This window comes from Bactrocera dorsalis, chromosome 2 (genome assembly GCF_023373825.1).
Source record: "Bactrocera dorsalis isolate Fly_Bdor chromosome 2, ASM2337382v1, whole genome shotgun sequence".
NCBI lineage: Eukaryota > Metazoa > Arthropoda > Insecta > Diptera > Tephritidae > Bactrocera > Bactrocera dorsalis.
This window is the reverse complement of record NC_064304.1, coordinates 77,101,072-77,120,338: the sequence shown is the minus strand read 5'-3', so window position 1 is coordinate 77,120,338 and position 19,267 is coordinate 77,101,072. Positions and strand designations below refer to the sequence as shown.

Genomic DNA, 19,267 nt, shown 5'->3' with positions numbered 1-19,267 from the left:
AACGAAAGTGCAAATATACTCCGAACATAACTTTCGTACATTGTCAAAATACCTAAATGAGAAAAAGATTAAATTCTACACTTATCAACTTAAAAGTGCGAGAGGCCTGCAAGTTGTTATTAAAGGTATTGAGCCAAGTGTAGAACCCATGGAAATTCACGAAGCACTTAAGGATCACGGTTTTAACCCCAAAAATGTTGCAAATATTTTTAATAAAAAGAAAATCCCACAGCCTATGTTCAAAGTTGAGTTAGAACCAGAAAACAAACAACTTGAAAAAAATTGTGTGCACCCCATTTACAAACTACAATATTTGCTACATCGTAGGATCACGGTGGAGGAACCGCATAAAAGAAACGGCCCTGTACAATGCACCAATTGCCAAGAGTATGGTCACACCAGGTCTTACTGCACACTTCGCGCAGTATGTGTAGCTTGTGGAGAGTTGCATGATTCTGCCACCTGCACGTCAAACAAAAAAGACCCAAATGCAAAAAAGTGTGGAAACTGCGGTGGAAACCACACAGCAAACTACAGAGGATGTCCAGTCTACAAGGAGCTAAAAAATCGGATCAACCAACGTGTAGTCTCCGAACGCAATCATAATGCACCGAACGTTGTTTCCTCCAATATGAATCCGCTGACAGCTCCATCAAAAACCGTCACGGGCGTATCGTTTGCAAACGTCCTAAAAACAGGCCTAGGAAGACCCATAACTACAGCAACAGCGAGTCTTATTGAGCCGCAAGAACAGCAGCCCCACGTTCAATCTGGTAGTCAATGGAATATCGAAGCAATGATAGCGTCAATGCAAAATAGCATGATGAACTTCATAACATTCATGCAGAACACAATGCAAGAACTCATGCGAAATCAAAACACTTTGCTGCAACTGCTTGCTAACCAAAGTTCAAAATAATGAGCTCGCTTAAAATTGTTTTATGGAATGCAAATGGTATACCTCGCCATAAACTGGAGCTGGCAAAATTTCTCAACGACAACAACGACTGGCAAAATTGAAATAGATATAATGCTTCTTGCAGAAACTCACCTAACCAATAAATACAACTTTAATGTATCGGGATATACCTTCTATTGTACGAATCATCCAGATGGAAAGGCGCATGGTGGAACTGGTATCTTAATCAGAAGTCGCATTAAACACCATTCTTTAACTGGAACTGCTGAAAATTATCTGCAAGCAACATCAATATGCGTGCAGACAAAGCAAGGTGACATTACTTTATCCGCCGTTTATTGTCCCCCACGTTTCCCGATTACAGAAAAGCAATTTATAGATTTCTTCAGCCTGCTGGGAGAGTGCTTTCTTGCTGCAGGTGATTATAACGCGAAACACCCTCATTGGGGTTCCCGGTTATGTAATCCTAAAGGCAAGCAATTATATAACGCCCTTATATGTAAAAGAAACAAACTGGACTACGTATCTCCTGGAAAGCCTACATATTGGCCGACAGACCCGAATAAGCTGCCAGATTTAATTGACTTCGCAGTAACTAGGAAAATTCCTCACAGCCTTATTACTGCAGAAACAAGAGCAGACCTCTCATCAGACCACTCACCAGTTCTCTTCACTTTGCGGCATCAGTCACACTATAAAGAGCTACCTTATATGCTCACGTCAAAAGTTACAAACTGGTTAAAGTACAAAAAATACATCAGCACACACATAGAACTCGAACCAAATTTAGATACACCGGTCGATATTGAAAATACCATCGCAGCATTCGAATCAACCATTATAACAGCCGCCAAAATTTCAACTCCTCAAAAAGGTTACATGCAAAACAAAAAGCATAGCTTAACTAATAGGGAAATTGAAATACTCGTATTACAAAAACGACGCCTACGAAGGGAGTGGCAGGTTCATAGATCACCAGCCTCAAAACAACTGTTGAAAGCGGCCACACATGCACTGACGAGAGCGCTCAGAAGTGAGGAACAGCGTGCGCAGTACCAGTATATTCAAAAGCTGTCACCGACTAGTACAAAGCACCCATTGTGGAAAGCACATCAAACTCTAAGTGCGCCAATAGAGTGTGAAATGCCAATACGTGACAATAATGGCAAATGGGCTCGGACTGATGCAGAAAAGTCAGCAACTTTCGCCGCTCATCTAAAAAATGTCTTCCAGCCAAACCCAGAAACTAATGACTTTACACTTCCAACCGTACCCTATTTGATGGAATCTGAGCCAGTGAAATTCGTACCTGAAGAGATATCAAAAATAATTATGGAGAAATTAAATCCAATAAAAGCTTCTGGGCACGACTTAATTACTCCAAAAATGATTATTGAGCTACCAAATTGTGCTATAATTTGTATCTGTATGTTTTTCAATGCAATCACAAAACAAGCTCACTTTCCTCAACAATGGAAAAAGTCAACTATAGTGATGATACCTAAGCCTGGAAAGGACAAAACGCAGCCATCGTCCTATAGGCCCATCAGCTTGTTATCGTGCATGTCGAAATTGTTTGAAAGACTTCTTATGCTCCGCATTAAGCCGCATCTTGAAACCCACAACATAATACCATCTCACCAATTTGGCTTCAGGGAAAAGCATGGAACAATCGAGCAAGTACATAGGATCACATCTGAAATTCGAACAGCATTTGAAAAAGGGGAATATTGTTCTGCAATATTTCTTGATGTCGCGCAGGCTTTTGATCGAGTATGGTTAGATGGTCTTATGTACAAAATAAAAACGCTTCTCCCGCAAAACACCCACGAACTGTTTAAGTCCTACCTTTATGATCGAAATTTTGTAGTTCGATGTAACACCACTACATCTGAAGCCCAAACGATTGAAGCTGGTGTACCACAAGGTAGTGTTCTTGGCCCAATGCTATATGTTTTATTCACTTCAGATATCCCAGTAAGCGACCGCTTGACTATGTCTACTTTTGCCGATGACACTGCAATAATCAGCCGCTCCAAGTGCCCAATTCATGCAAATGCGCTGCTAGGAAATCATATCGTAGCTGCGGCCAACTGGCTCGCAAACTGGAGGATAAAGGTTAACGAGCAAAAATGTAAGCACGTTACATTTACCCTAAACAAGAGCAGCTGTTCGCCTTTGACACTGAACAGCGTACAAATACCACAAAGCAATCATGTTACTTACCTAGGGGTCCATCTGGATAGGCGACTTACTTGGCGAAACCACATAGAGGCTAAAAGGACTTACCTTAAGTTAAAGGCACGTTCTTTGCACTGGCTTATTAACTCTCGCTCAGCCCTGAGTCTGGAGTATAAAATCATTATATACAACACTGTTTTAAAACCAATCTGGACCTATGGGTGTGAGCTGTGGGGCAACGCGAGTAGCAGCAACATCGAAATTCTTCGTCGTGCGCAATCAAAAATTCTTCGTACAATCACCGGAGCACCGTGGTATATCCGAAATGAGAACATCCAACGCGACTTAAGAATTCCAGACGTACGAACTGAAATAGAGCAACGAAGCGCGAAGTATGCATTGAAACTTTCAGTTCACCCAAACCAACTAGCAAGATCGCTATTGCGTGTGAACAGGAGCTCAAGACTACGTAGAAACGACTTACCAGCCCAGATGTAATATATTTTAGGCTCAGTTTAAAAAATTATCACCCATGTAGGGTGTAAATTAAGTGCGTAGTTTAAGATTCGAAAACTTATTGTTAGGCTCTTAAGTAGGGTAGATTCAATAAATAATTGGAAAGTTAATAAAAAAAAAAAAAAAAAAAAAAAAAGGTGACGATATATTCCTATTTTATATGTAAAGTTTTTTTAAGATTGATTCCTATATATGTACATTAGGGCGATTCAAGTTTCATAGAAAAAAAATCCATGGTGAAAATATTGTAGCGCTCTTTGATTTTTTTGGATCCTTTTGGTGAGAAAATAACTGAAAAAGAATTTGAGCTCATTCGGATAAGATTTAGAACTGCCTCAACGACGTCAAATTTTACCACTGGTTATGTTATTCAATTTAGTGATTTGCTATTGCATTGTTTTTATCAATATTTGTTTTGAACATATGAATCTTATTTTTTCTCTTTGGCTTTAAAGAGCGTGTTTCGAAGAGCGAGAAGAAATAGCAAAGCAAAGCAAAATGTAAAAATAGCGCTACTTTAACGTAAAAATTGGCGTCGACTGCGGAATAAGTGTATTTTGTCAGTTTTGATTTGCTCTCAAACAGAAGCAGTCTGTACGTTTAAATTGTTATAAATAATAAATTATTTTGAAATAATTTGTTATAATCTTGTAATAATTTGACTAATAAGTAATAATATGACTTCTACGCGATCTAAAAGTACAATTCATCTGATTGGCAAATCCAAACGTTGCTTTTATGGCAGGCTGTTACCAACGGTTCTTGATACTTTACAAGTTTATTTTTTCCATAATTCAGAACTTAATATATCTCAAAGAGATAGCGTGAAAATAGTTGTAGCATTTGTGATATATGGTGTAAAGCAAATATTCCAATTGTTGAGGGGCGGAATATTATAAGAAAAATGACATCAATATTGGATGAATATCGCAATATCTGCCGGAATAAAAATCGCAGAAGTTATGTGCAGATTGCTAAAGAAAATACGTTTATGGAAAACATTAGTTTAATCTTTGACATAGCTCATCATGATGTTTTGAATTTAATAAAAATCGAAGAAGATAAGCAATTTTTATTAGACCAAAGGTCAGAAAGAAAATATATGATGGGTAGAGTAGACGTAAAATATGTGCAAAAAAAAAAGAAATAAAAGCAGCAAAGGTATTGAAAATGATGGACAGAGATGAAAAAGAAGAAATCAGAAAACGAAAAACATTAGAACCTGCAACGCTTTCAACCTCTCTTAGTGACGAAGAGTTTGATCATGATGATGATAAAGATGATGAGTTTATTAGTCAAAATAAAACATTAATACCGCGAAATAAAGAAATTAAACAGCGTAAAATAATGTCAGGAAATCTTGCGTCCGCATTGGATCGCACGAACACCAGTAACAGGAAAGTTAATTTTGGTTTTTAAGTTGACATGTATTTTAACAATATACTTATTTCTTTAATACAAATTATAGGAAAGCAGCCTATATTCTTTCAGCAGTTGCTCAAACGTATAGTGCGGATCATGCTTCTGAAACTGTTTTATCAGTCAGCACCATTCGTAGAACGCGTAGTCAGTTCCGAAGTCAACATGCTTCAAACCTTAACGGAATATTCTCGCCCAATGTTCCTTTAGTTATACATTTTGATGGAAAATTACTACCTGCAATTTTAAGGGGGCCATCTAAGGACGATCGAATTGCCATTGTCGTCTCCGGCTTAAAGACTGAAAAACTGCTTGGAGTACCCAAAACTGAGAAAAGTACCGGAGAAGAAATTTCACAAGCAGTTTTTGCAGGTATAAAGATGTGGAATATGTGCCATCAAATTGTCGGAATGTCTTTTGATACCACTGCATCAAATACGGGTCGTTTGAAAGGAGGATGCGTTCTTTTGTAGCAGAAACTGAAAAACAAAATTACTTTGGCTAGCTTGTCGGCACCACATCTTTGAAGTAATTTGCGGAGATGTTTTTAAAGCATTATTTGGTTCAACATCTGGCCCCGGCGTAAAAATATTTAGTTCATTTCCGGAATTTTGGCCAAACATTAATCGAAACGAATACGAGAAATGTTCTGATAGTCGAATAAGTAATGAATTACTCTCATTTAAAATAGAAGCAATAGCTTTTGCAAGCGATATTTTAAAGAAAAATTCGGGGCAATTGTTAAGAGAAGATTACCGTGAATTATTAGAACTAACGTTGATATTCTTGGGAGAAACTCCTCCACGCGGTATCAGTTTTCGTACTCCTGGCGCATTTCATCACGCGCGTTGGATGTCAAAATTGCTCTATGTTCTAAAAATTTGCCTTTTTCGAAGTCAATTCAATCTTGATGAACCCCAGCAAAAGACTTGTGTTGAGTTCGGTATATTTATTACATTAATATACGTAAAAGCTTGGATACAAAGTCCAAATGGCTGTGACGCACCTTATAATGACTTAAATCTAATAAAATATTTTTCTGAGTATAGCACCATATCAAAAATAATATCAGAGACCGCAACAGCTGCATTAAGTCGACACTTATGGTATTTAAGCGAAGAACTAGCTCCAATTGCCCTTTTCTCAGATTTGGTACCTAAAACAATGAAAAGTTTGATGGTGACTCGAATAAATGAGTTCAAAATGCAAAAGCCTGTTAAAAAATTTGTTAAATATATTGGTACAGAAGATCTGAGTGCTAAAACAATAGCGTTTTTCATTAGTCCTGCTTGTCATATGTACTTTATTTGAAATATTGAAATTGGAAGTCACTTTTCTAAATGAAGACATAGACTCGTGGAATCGAAGCAAATCTTTTAATGAAGCAAAAAAATATATATATTGACTTTGAAAGTCGTAAATGATAGTGCTGAAAGAGCAATTGCTCTAGCAACAAATTTTAATCACTCCTTAACGACAAACGAGAGCGAAAAACAATTTCTATTACAAGTTGTGGAGAGTCACCGTAAAAACTTCCCTAATTGTAATAAAAGCACTTTGTTTCAAAATAATTGAATATGAAAATTTGTAACAAAAAATGAAATAATATGAATTATATAATCAAAAATGTATTTACCAATGATTTTCCAGTAAAATAAGACATATGTATGTACAAATTATATTAATTTTTTTTTTTTGATTCAGCATATATTAGTGAATTTTGATTTCGTTGATGCAGTTCTAAATCTTATCCGAATGAGCTCAAATTTTTTTTCAGTTATTTTCTCACCAAAAGGATCCAAAAAATCAAAGAGCACTTCAACATTTCAAAGTTTTAAAATTTTGAACCGCCCTAATGTACATATACATATCTGCTTATCTTTGTATTTTACTTCCGTATCTTTAGTATTGTGGTCTTAATAGTTTGGATTTTAAACCCATTTACAACAGTTTTAAAAACTGGAATGTGGTCAAGAAAGTCTTCAGAGAGAGGTATCTTCGATACTGATGTCTTTGCGTTTTTTCTGCAAAAAAAGTCCGCTAGCCGATCCGCGTTGAAATAGTCAAACAACTTTCGCGGATTACGATTAAAATCTTGATACAAATGATGATATTCATTTATTCATTCCGAAAAGTTCATACATATTCTATATAATTTATCGGAAGGATCCAAGTTTTCTTTTTCATTCGCATAAGTTCAAATGAATTTACTAAATTAAAAGCAAATATGTGCCAGTATAAACGCGCGGAATTTAGCGCTGAATATCATACCCACTCTGCGGTACCTAAAATCGATCAGCGCTGATTGATATCAGGCAGCCTTAGCATTTGCTAAAAAAAAGGATAAGTAATCATATACGTAAGTGGTCGGCATTTCATAATTGAGCAAGATGGCTTCACACGTTTTTTTAAAACCATTTCTAATTTTACCGAGGACAATTTCACTTTGATTTAAATATTAAAAATTCAATAAACTGAAAGGTTTTAGTACGGCAACAATGAAGCTGTGTTGCGCAAGCGAACTTCACATGTACGCTTACGCTCTATCGGTCAGTCCTTCTCGAGACAGTAACGCAACCAGAGATACCCAACTTATTCCAGTGTGAGAGCGCCTGAAATGTCCGGTCTCTTAATTGGGAAGGAGCCGTTGCCCATCTGGTTGGTCTCCTCGTTAGAGCACAGGCTGAAATCATCGTCGTCCAAAAAATACAATGGATGGTACAAGGACTGAGACGTGTAGCTCCTTGTGGCATTTACTATTGTGGCCATATAGAGAGAGCGCTTGGTGTGGGAGTCGTGGTGTGAGAGAGCCTCCCTCGCCGAGCACTCTCGTTCACTCCGGTGGAAGAACATCTAGCCACGATCCTCATCAAAGCGAAGTTCTTCAATATATAGCTGATTTGCGCCCACGCCCCGACGGAAGAGAAGCACGATGTGACCAAAGATGCCTTCTATGAGCACTTGGAGCAGACCTATGAGAGCTGCTCCCGCCACGATGGCAAAATCGTTCTTTCCGACTTTAACGCCGTGGGAGGGCAAAGGTACTTTTAGCACAACGGTCGAAAAATTCAGCCACCATGACGAAACGTCCGCAAATGGGTTGAAGCTGCTTTGAGAGCGCGAGCAGGAGCTGCCTTTATACTGTTATGTCTGAATTTTGTATCTCCTTAAAACTAATATAACTGTGTAAACTGACTTTGAGCAATACCAAAAGCTCCGTCAGGTTTAGGAAGGACCTCTCCGATCCGCTCAATACCCATCAAGGTTTCAGACAACAGTATTAACACCAACAACAATGCCAGCGTCGAAATCCATCGCAGAATAACTCTTGCCAACAGGTGCTACTTTGGACTGAGTAGGCAATTGAGAAGTAAAATCTTCTCTCGACGAACAAAAATAAACTCTATAAGTCACTCATAATTTCCGTTGTTGTTGTTGTTCTTTTAATGGTTATCAGTTCCCGTTAGGATGGCAAGGGTTTCCATGTTGCCGTCGATGTCATCGAGCGTGAGGCCCCGGAAACGTGCTGTTTCGACGAGACTCATTGCATGGAACTCATATATGGGATATGTTGGGGTCTGTTCTGGACAAGTAGGAGTTTAACCTGCTACAGTATCCAGAACGAAGCTGCGCTAGGGTCACTAGCGTTTCTCGCGGCAACTCGAGTAAACCCGTCTGCGTTTTAAATCCAAGAAGAAGTTAGTTGCGTCCGAAGTCGGGTCGGGTTACTATTCGATGTCGTCGACGTAGTTAAGGAAAGACCTCTTGATGTTCTCAGGAGGCTCCCAGCAAGTGTTTGCAGGGTTGATTTCTGCGAAAACATCCCAGAACGTACGAGGTTATGGAAACTCCCTGATGCCTGTGGGTGTTCCGAGATGTAGAAGTTAAACAGCAACGTGGAGAGGACCCCACGCTGCGGAACTCCCTGTTTAATTCTTCTCAGTTTAAATGTTTCTCCGCGAAATAGTATGGATTATTGTCGACCGCTCAGGTAGTTCAAGGTCTACCTCTTCAGTCCTGAAGGAAGCGTAGTTTCTTCAATGTCTTGCAGTATCGTTGTGTGATTGGCTGTTTCAAAAGCTTTTGACAATTCTAACGCTACGAGGATCGTTCTCACACTGGGTAGTTTCTGGTTGAGGCCACGAACTATCTGAGCGTTTAGGACTGAAGTGCTGTGGTGCTGCTGTGCACTTTTCGGAATCCATGCAGGTGGTTGGCTAGGCTCAGGTCGTTAGTGAAGGTGGGAGTAGCAAGGCATCAAGTGTCGCAAGTATTTGAGAGGTGGAGGATCTTGGAAAGGTAGGTTATTAGAGGCATGTTGATTCCATCAGGGCCAATGGATTTGGGAGATTTCGCTTTGATGACAAAGGTGAAAGTGACGCGCAGACGTTTGGCATTTTGCGCAGCCGTCGGTTAACACATCGCTTGGTTTTGTCTACCGAAGGGGAGGTTACAGGACTTCAGGTGCTCTATCCATTTCGTCCGCTTATGCTGGTTTACCAATCGCCGTATTTCAATGGTAATATCGGGCGAGCTATTACAGGTGCCCATAACTCTGGTGGGGACTTCGTCATTCATTGTGCAGAATGCCGAATCGTCAATCTGTTCCGCCAGCTCCATCCCTCACGATCGTTTGACAGACAGAAATGCCAAACCTCGTGGTGCTCATCAGAGTGTTGCCTGTTGGAGCTCCTGGGTACCGTAGGGTCTTCTGTTGGCCACTCGTGGTGAAAGGCGTTGCAGCGCGCGAACTGTGTGCAGATTGCACAGCCGTAGAGGCTGTCGCAGTATGGCGGCTACAGGGGGCCACGTACCTCGTGGTCCGCTCCCAATGAGTCTTAAGGCCTGAGCAGGTCTTAAGAATTCTCCATCAATTGCATCACCTGACCGAGGTGGAGTTTGGATGGAGCCTTTTAGCGCAAACTCAGAAAAAAAATCCTCCGGGCCCGGGTTAGACTCAATGCCAGCACGAGTCAGGAGGATACGGTGCAATCCTGCAGCAAGGCTTTGCTCTAATGACGACAAACTTAGATTAACGCTTACCGATCCAAACGGGGTTAGATCGCCGAAAAAAACAGACCTTGACCGGATAAAATTTGCGTGGAAATTGAATTATTCCCGTCCCACTACACAAGATGCGTTCCAAAGTAAAAAAGACTAAAAAAAAAAACAGAACAAATGGTTTTTTCGCCAAAATCAATTTATTTTATTCCAAATAGTCTTTTTCTGCTTCAATACATCTTTTGCACGGTTCAAAAGCATGTCGGACGAGAGTTTTAGCTCGTTGGCCGGTATGGCCGCCAGTATGCCGGTGCAAGCCCTTTGGTTGTCAGTCATATGTTCGGTCAAAATGCGATAAATCGATGTTTAAAAGATGTTCAATTCCATTCATGAATTTCAGTGACGATTTCGACTGATTTTTTGATGAATTCATGAGCTAGATTCAAAAAGCCCTCTTTACTTTGGAACGCACCTGGTATGGTGCAGAGGCACACATCTAATGAAACGACGTTGCGAGTTTTCGAGAGAAAGGTTTTGCGGAAGATTTATGGTTCTTTGCTGATCTGTGTGAGATATACGACGCCATTGATAAAGTTCAGGGAATTAAAAGACAGAAAGCAGCGGCAGTATTCGATGCAATACCCGCCGGGGGGAAGCAGAGAAAAGAGCAGGTGGAGAAGGACCTGTCTTCGTTTGGAATCTCCAATTAGCGCCACCTTGCGAAAAGAAGAAACGACGGGCGCGCGGTGTCTACCCCAGTAAAGAAAAATTATTGATAGGGATGCATAAAAATAAAGCAATACAATTGTAGTTATTTCCGCTCAGTTAACGACAGTTTTATAAAAACAAATGCCGTAAGACGAACGCAAAGTATTTGCACACATTTCGTAAATAGCTATTGTGTTTTTAACAAAGCCCCCAAACAGTTGTGTGATAATGACAGCGTGCTATTTAAACACAATATCGAAAAAAATTTTACTAAACGTGTTTTTTTTGCAGAGATAAGGAAAGAATAGTATTCTCGGTTTCAATATAAATCAACTAAAATTCATGTATTCATGATGTAAAAAGACTGAAGAAAGCAGCCTATAACCGCAAATATATGATAAAGACCGTTAAACATGGTGGTGGTGAAAACATTATGGTTTGGGGGTCGTTTTCATGCAATGACCTGGAGCCGCTACAGGGGATACTGGGGACTATGAATGCAACCGATTATGTTACAATACTACAAGAATGTACGGCTAAAAGCAAAAGAGTGGTCAATCAATGTCGTAGAGTGGCCACCGCAGTCCAGTAAAGGCGTCGTCGTTAAGAGGCTATACCAGTGTAACGCTTGAAAAATTAGGCGATTTTCGTGAATATTTTAAAAGTACTCGACTGAATGTTTCTAACTTCTGTGGACGTAATAAGGTATACTTTCAGCTATATTTTAAGATTTTTTTTTATATTGAAAAAAAAAAACGGAATTATGTGCTGTCTTCGGAGGTGCCAAAAAAAAAAAGTACCCCAACTGCTGACATGATTCCGGCCGAATGAGTAGCTGAAGCAAAAAAATTCAAAGAGTTTGTTAAACTTAAAGATATTTCCTGTACAATGACCTACAGTTTTTGAAAAATTAACAAAATTGCGTAATTAAGAAAAAAATCGTTTTTTTTTTTTTATTTTTTAATGCCAAATTGACAATTTTCAACCGATCAAAAAGATCGTAGGTCATTGTACAAGTATAGTAAATACATTCAACAATATTCAGTTTTAATGTTAAGTCGATCGGTCAATTTCCCGTGGAGTTATGATGTCAGCAATTTTGCGAAATGTCGTTTCGAAAAAACGCGTTTAAAGTTTCACTTATATATGTTTGTACCTGCAAGCGGTCGCTCTTTAGAACGCTGCCATCCAAAAACTATTCAAGATACGACCATGCCGATTTCACAGAATATTTCTGGAAATATAAGCTATCGAAAGAGCAAAGAAAGTTTTTTTTTGAAATTGTGAGACTGGTATAGCCCCTTAAGAGGAAAGTGTCCAAGTAATAATGAAGAGCTTTGGCAACTTATTCAAAATTCATGGAATGCAATTCCATTTTCCGTCTGCCAAAACCTATTTGATTCTATGCCCAAGTGGTGTCGATCAGTTTTAAATAACAATCGATTTTCACCAAAATATTAAACTACTTAGAAATTAATATTATCACATTTAAATAAAAACTAGTTACTTCTTTATTTAATATGGTATTTTTTGTAGTAAAACACGAAGTGTAATTTTTTCACGTTGAAATTAAAATTTGCAAACAAATGCAAATAAAATACAAGACTGCAAAATATGGGTAGAACTGAAAAAAACTGAATTTTATTTTGTTCTCAATTAATTTAATTAATTAATTGCCGCTGATGCCCCCACATTTCTGGATGTACATACATTAACTTCATTCACAACAGCGGTCCACTGTCATTATTTTTCACATAACTATATATATATATATATATGTATACATATACATATACATATATATATTTAATTTAATTTCCATTACTTAGTTGACAGGATTTTAATAAACGATTTTTATACACCTTTAAGGAACTAGATATTTAACAAAGAAGTTACTGTAAATAACAGTAAATTCAATAAACAGATACTAAAAATAAGTATATTTATGTAGTGCTTTATCACTAAACAATATTACACAAATTTAAACTTACATAGATGTATCGATACTTAATGAGGTAATCTTTAGAACTAAAATAATGATTAATTGAGAGTCCCTCTGCACCCTTGCGCTCCGCATAAACAAGGAATTTTTTCGTCTTCTAAAGGAAATTTATAATCATAAGTTATTTCTTCGTTTATTCCAATTGGTTGTTTGGAATAAATCACAATTTTCTTTTCAGATTCTATCGTAATGACCTTTGCGTAGCAGTTGGGCTATAAAAAAAATATTTACTTGAAAATATATAAATCTTATGATTATACTTACGTTGCAACTGTGGTTGATAAAGCGAGCCAAATTACCGCATTTCGTGGCATCAATAATTGTTTCCATATCAATCCTAAACAAATATGAGCTGCCGATTCCTATTGCTTCATATTTAGATTCTCTTAAATCTGCAACAATTGGACGTATCATTTGCCCAACATATTCTATAACCATTTCATCAGCCGCAATTGGTTCCATTGCAAAAAGACCCCAATCATGTATAGCTGATTTGGCAAACTTTAGTTGTTTTTTTCTAAATTTCAATTGATTAAATTTTAATAATTCAGATTCTCCAATTGAACCAAACGCAGTAAGTAAACGCCTTTGATTTGATCGCGCTTCACGTGAAATTCCTTGCATTTTTGAAATCAACTTATTATGCGATTGTTGCAATTGATCATCACTGCGATCTATGCTTAAAGCATTTTCTACATTAGATTTAGCATGATGATATTTATGCTTAGCCTTCTCTCTAACATCTAATTTGTAATAACCTTCAGTACGAGCACAACCAGTTTTATGTCGTTTAAGTTCATCTTCTCTTTTGCGTTTCTTTTGTGGAGGTGGTACGAAGGAACGGTCTGTTATACAATGTTCAACCCAATGAGTATTATTTAACCAGAAACTAAAAAAAAGTAAATAATCATAATTTTAGGCTTATATTAAATTAATCAATGCCCGTTAATTACCCGTATGTATCTTCTTGTAAATGAATTTCATAACTTTTTCGAATATATTCTATATCTTCAAAGTCAATTCCTTTTGTAAGAAATTCATAAAGCACCATCAATTCGTCAGTTGCATCACGGGCTTTAAACAGTTCTAAAGGAATGAATTTTGATTGAGATACATTTTGCAAAAGAATATCTCTGGGCATGGACTTTTTTTCCACAGCAAGGTCGTAAGAATTTTGTATTATACAATTTTTTCTTCGAATTTTTGTAGAATCTTTTCTTGGACGACCAGGCCCAGGTTTAGAATTTTGACGCTGAACAATTTGCTCCTCAGAAATAGTAACTTCGCTGTTGTTTCCAAAGGTATTAACATTAGCATAAGCACCATGATCATGTTCTAAGTTTAATTGTTTGTCGTTATCATTTTCTCTTTTAAAATATGTATTTTTCTTCTTTTGGTTGCAGGTTGTTGAAGTATCGGCTTGGGGTGGTAAAGAATAGCAATGCTCTAACGCAACCTGACTAGCTTGACTTGCTTGACTTGAACCACCATCAGACGAAGGTGACAATTTCACATCATCACTAAATTCTTTATATACTTCTGCTGATAGAAGTTTTTGAATCTCAACAGTACCAGGTTGTTGGTTATTTAACTCATTTGAGTTTTTATTTTCCTCACCAATTTCGATAAGACTTACATCATTGTTTTGAGTAGGTAAAGGTGGTGCAAAAGTTTGATTTTTTTTTTTAATTTCCTGTTTCTTTTTACATTTTACACCATTTTTCGATTTTGAAGGAGGAACTGGTGCAATTTTATCCTTTTTAAATTTATTTTTGTCTCTCTTTTTAGTTGCTTCATCTATTTTCATAGGATTTCGTAAACTTTCAGTTGCTGTTTCTGTTTCAGTGAGTAAGTCAGAAATATTCTTTACGATGAGAGGTTTATTGCTTATATCTTTTACGCTCCTATGACTTTTGTCACGAGTTTCGTCCAATTTTAGTGCTTGTTCCTCGAGGAACTCGCGTTCTATTTGAGCCATATATTCTGTGTTTCGACGACGTCGTTCTTGATATTCTCGCTCTTCCTCGGAGTCACTATAAATTCGGTCATATTCAAAATTCGATACATTCTTTGCTTCTTTTTCAATGTCATTCCCAGTTTCGACATTGTAAACAGTACCGGTGGTGTCTCTGTTTTCATTTGCAGAAATTAAATTATCACTTGAAAATTTATTAACATTTTCCTCAACATCTTCGGTAACTGTAATTGTGCTATCTTTACTAATGTCTTCTAAATCAGAAGTAATAGAAAAATTTCTTTGCGTTTTAGGTGATTTCACGTACTCTTTGGAGATATTTTTTTTTATTTCATGCTCATCATCGCTATCTGAATATATGAAATTTTTTGAATGTACAGACTTACTCTTTTTGTTATTTTCTTTATTAAAGTCAGAAATCAGATCCGACATTCGTTGCCTTATGTTTATATCACATTTCCCATTCTCAGGATTATAATTATTTTCTGAGCATGAACTGAATTCTTCTTCAGACAATACACTATCTTCACTTGTATGTCCCTCATCACTACTGTCTTCCAATTCTGATGACGAAAAACTAGATGAGCTGGCCTTTCGTTTTGATTTTGGTAAAAGTTCAGAGCACGCCACCATTTTATTAGTTTTGTTACGAACGTTATTACCATCTGCATTGACATCTTCCTTTTCTGAATCCGAACCATGAACCATTTCATCTTGATCACTTAAATGCTTTTCATAGTCCTTAGTCTCTGGAAGTGATTCTTTGCGGATCCGACGGAATGAAGGTAATTTTGGTATCGACGCACGAAGTCCGAGGCTTGTAAATGAATTCAAATCAGACATATCACACTGACTATTAATTAACTGATTTATGTCTGGAGCTTTTTCAATACTTTTAACCACCGTTGCAATAGAAAGCTGTGAAATTTTGTCACTCATAACAGAAGTTCTTTCCTTATAACGACTTTTTTGCAGTTGATCATCCCACCATGTTTCGAAATTCTTATAAGCAGTATTTTCTATCATCTTTTTATTGAAGTCACGTTTGAGTATTTGCTTCAATTCAATGCTTACTCTTTCAACTACAGCATCTATTTGCTTCTTAAATGGATCATTTTGATTGTATCCATAGCCAGTAAATGCTTTGCAATTGTCATTACTCAGTTGGTAAAGATAATGTCCGAAATCATCATTATGAGATGAGCCATAAGGCATGCTGCTAAATCCAGGCATGTATGACGAGTGCATATATGCAGGATTGGGAAAATGGCGAGATAATGATGTATCTGCGTGAACTTGTAAAGAATATGCGAAATTTGGTTTAAAATATTCATTATTTTGATATGCAAAACTAGATTTTTCGTTGGATTCTGTAAAACTCGCCGTAAGGTTCGATGTACTACTCGCTTGTACATATTTTTCATTTTTATGAAAATACAATGTATTTGACAATGGTTGGCGATTATGTTTGTCATCTTCTTTGTTTGATTCAATAGGACTCAATGATTCTTTTTTAAGAAGAATTTCATCATCACTTGAAGAAATATCACTCGCATCATGTTGCTCATACATCTGTGACTCTTTATTAAATTGTTTATTAACCTCTAAACTCTTTTCTTTTATTTTCAGATTTGAATCTGAACACAAGTCTACATTATCTTGTTTGACTTTAGCATTTTCAACTTCCGAGTCGCTACTATCAATTTGTAAAAACGGTGGAGCATTTCCAAATGATTTTCTTTTAAACATCATTTCAATTCTTGTATCTAAATCGACTTTTCCTAAATCTGTAATGTCAGATTTTTCTACAGAAATCGAATTTTCCTTAGTTTCTGCAGGTATAATTAATCTTTTAACAATTTGTGATTCTGCAATAGTAAGAGGGCTTTTTTGTCCCGGTGGCGGAGGTTCGGGATCATCCCAGTTTGGTGTTTTATCAGGGGGAGGTGGCGGTGGAATATCTACCCTGGGTTGTGATTGAGGTTGTGGAGCAGTCCATGTTCTCTGCCCAATCCATGGATTTTGAGATGATTCAGCATTAACGCCATATGTAGGATATCTGTAATTTTGTTCTAACAAAGTATTTATTGAAGGCCCTAGTGTTTGTGCAGAGTTATGTGGAAACGAAGATCCAAGATGATAAAACATATCCATTTGGGCATTTTTCGATTTGTCATTATAGTTGTTCTGCCCATCATAATCTCTTTCTTCTGGTGTTGTAAGCCTGCTACGACTCTTGTCTTTTTCTCTATCCTTATCATACCGATCTGTATTTCTTTTACGATAATCGCGTTCTATATCAATGTCTCGACGCCTATCACGATCTCGGTCCCTATCTCGTGTTTTGTGATATTCTCTTTCTCTGTCACGATCACGACGGTTTCCATGGTCTCTGTTTCTTTCCTTAGAAAGTTCTCTATCATTTTCACATCTATTAAAATGATTTTTCGTACGGTCATACGTCGTTTGATACGAAAATTTCTCCCTACTACGATCCTTATCCCTAGATTCTCGGCTTTGGAATTCATCAGCCATATGACTCCGATATTTTTGTTGGTAGTTTTGGGAATACTCACGCTCATTACGAAACTTTTGATAATTTGGTAAATCTGTTGTATTATAAATGTCCTGAGTTTTATACTGCTGTGATTCCGATATAACATGTATGCTATTTTGAAGTGGAACACTACTTGGATGATGGGCAAACGAATTTATTGGTGCGTACATATTGGAATTATGTTTTGGTTTGGATGACGTTAGTTGGTCCACAGTTTCATGGCAAATTTTTCCAAATGGATCGTGAAAAATAGTTAAAACCTAAAACAGGATACAAATTGTAATTATTTAAATGAATTGAATAATATACACAACGTTCTCACTTTTCCCATCACTGATTTTTGGTTATATTTCTCAATACATAAGCGAGCAGCCTTAGTGCTTTCGAAAACAATATGAGCTATACCAAGGTGTTTATTAGTTACTGGATGGTGATGTATCACTAGTTCATCGTATAAACCACATTTACTTAGCATCCCAGACAAAAATGTGTTATCGATGTTGTCATTTAAGTTTGTCAAAGTAATTTCGATGGGCGGAGGTTGGCCAACGTAATTTTGATCAATTTTAAATCTGTGATATATAAATGATTAAAAGTAAAATACGCAAGCAAATATAGAGATAAATTTACCGTGGTAGTATAAGAACCAAAGGATCCACAGGTTTCGCACGGAGACGTACAATGGGATTACGAGGATCTCTGGGTACAATAGATGAATATGGTTGTTCCGGCGTAATACCATCGTACCGATATACCTTACTTGCTCCTTTTACTAATGCTGGGTCAGAAAGTAATTTAAAATTGCGTAGAGTTTTTGACTGCAACTGCATGTTACAACCTGTATTATTCTGATCTAGATTGTTTCCGTTACTGTGAGCACTGCTCGACAACCGAGTTAAACCATCCATTTAGGTATGCAATAAATTTTACAGATTATAAGAAAGAGACTGTCAAGTTTTATATACAGCAAAATACTATTCCATTCAATATATCCAATTTACCCATCTGTGACAAAGTACAGATAGCTAGATAAATATGAGCCTGGTAAAAGTAATGCTCTTAATCTAATATGTCTATAAGTTAATCTTAATCGTATTATTAACAAAACTGTACACGGACCGCCAAATAAAATTTGTGAGAATTACTTTCTACAGAACAAATTTAGCAAAACACAGTGGTCACACTTCGCACAAAATATCGATAATCGCGAAAAAAATTAGAAATAGTTGACTGCACTAAACTCACAACAAAAATATAAACTCTATTCTAACGTCCTCATAATTATCGCAACCCTCACTATTGTGAGGTTTTGCGTATTTTGAGGTGGTTTCCAAAGAAAAAATCCTCAAATTTCCTCACAAATTTGTCATATCTGAAAGCAAACCTCACAATGCAAAATTGGTTGCGTTTGTTATGTTATTTTGAACATTTTAAAAAAATTTGCAATTATTTTATTAAAACATAATGGAGGAACTGGTAATCTATTGTTAATTGCATTCACTATTGTAATAAACATGTAACTTACGGTCTTTGTACATTTTATTTCATTTTTCAAATCGATTAAATTTTTGCACATATAATAATGTATTTACTTTAAGGATTTCAAAATGTGAAGGAACAACTCAAGAGTAGCCACAACATTACAGCATATTATTTAAATATTAAAATGTGTTTACTTACACATTTGTTAAATACGTACATTCGTAAATATTGGGTTGTCAAAAAAGTCTTGTGGTATTTTCGCTAGTTGGCGCTGAGTTCTAGTTTTATTCGTCGCATCGGGTCATGCTATACCTTTTTGGAAAGCTCATTTCACGCGCTAACACGTGTTTGATTGATTGTTGTTTCTTTTAAGTCGTTCGTGAGTTATATCGTCGCAAACATGGAGCAAAATAAAGAGAAAATACGGCATATTTTACAGTACTACTACGATAAAGGCAAAAATGCATATCAAGCCGCCAATAAAATTTGTGCAGTTTATGGACCCGA

At 36.9% G+C, this 19,267-nt stretch overlaps 2 protein-coding genes across 3 annotated transcripts in view; both read right to left on the bottom strand.

Annotated features, from left to right (window-relative positions):
- The window catches only part of LOC125776632 (uncharacterized), a 220,059-nt gene that overhangs the window by 152,863 nt on the left and 47,929 nt on the right, over window positions 1-19,267 (bottom strand). The window lies entirely within an intron of this gene.
- On the bottom strand, window positions 12,358-18,475 carry LOC105224305 (histone-lysine N-methyltransferase SETD1). Of its 2 annotated transcripts, XM_049449827.1 has the most exons (6): window positions 18,280-18,469; window positions 17,909-18,157; window positions 17,601-17,850; window positions 13,700-17,538; window positions 13,011-13,635; window positions 12,358-12,958 (listed from the first exon to the last, which is right to left on the bottom strand). In XM_049449827.1, exons 2-6 carry the CDS (start codon window positions 18,106-18,108, stop codon window positions 12,785-12,787), a joined length of 5,088 nt encoding a protein of 1,695 aa, XP_049305784.1. In that variant the 5' UTR covers window positions 18,109-18,157; window positions 18,280-18,469; the 3' UTR covers window positions 12,358-12,784. The 2 variants fall into 2 exon arrangements, with proteins under 2 accessions (XP_049305784.1, XP_011200659.3); XM_011202357.3 differs by having other exon boundaries at window positions 17,909-18,475.

What these genes read in the sequence shown, in the direction of transcription:
- LOC105224305 (XM_011202357.3), bottom strand. Translation starts at nt 18,186, where the DNA reads ATGGATGGTTTAACTCGGTTGTCGAGCAGTGCTCACAGTAACGGAAAC. An exon ending in TTGGTTCTTATACTACCACG is followed by an intron (nt 17,851 to 17,908) that starts GTAAATTTATCT and finishes TATATATCACAG; the next exon opens with ATTTAAAATTGATCAAAATT. An exon ending in TTACAAGAAGATACATACGG is followed by an intron (nt 13,636 to 13,699) that starts GTAATTAACGGG and finishes ACTTTTTTTTAG; the next exon opens with TTTCTGGTTAAATAATACTC.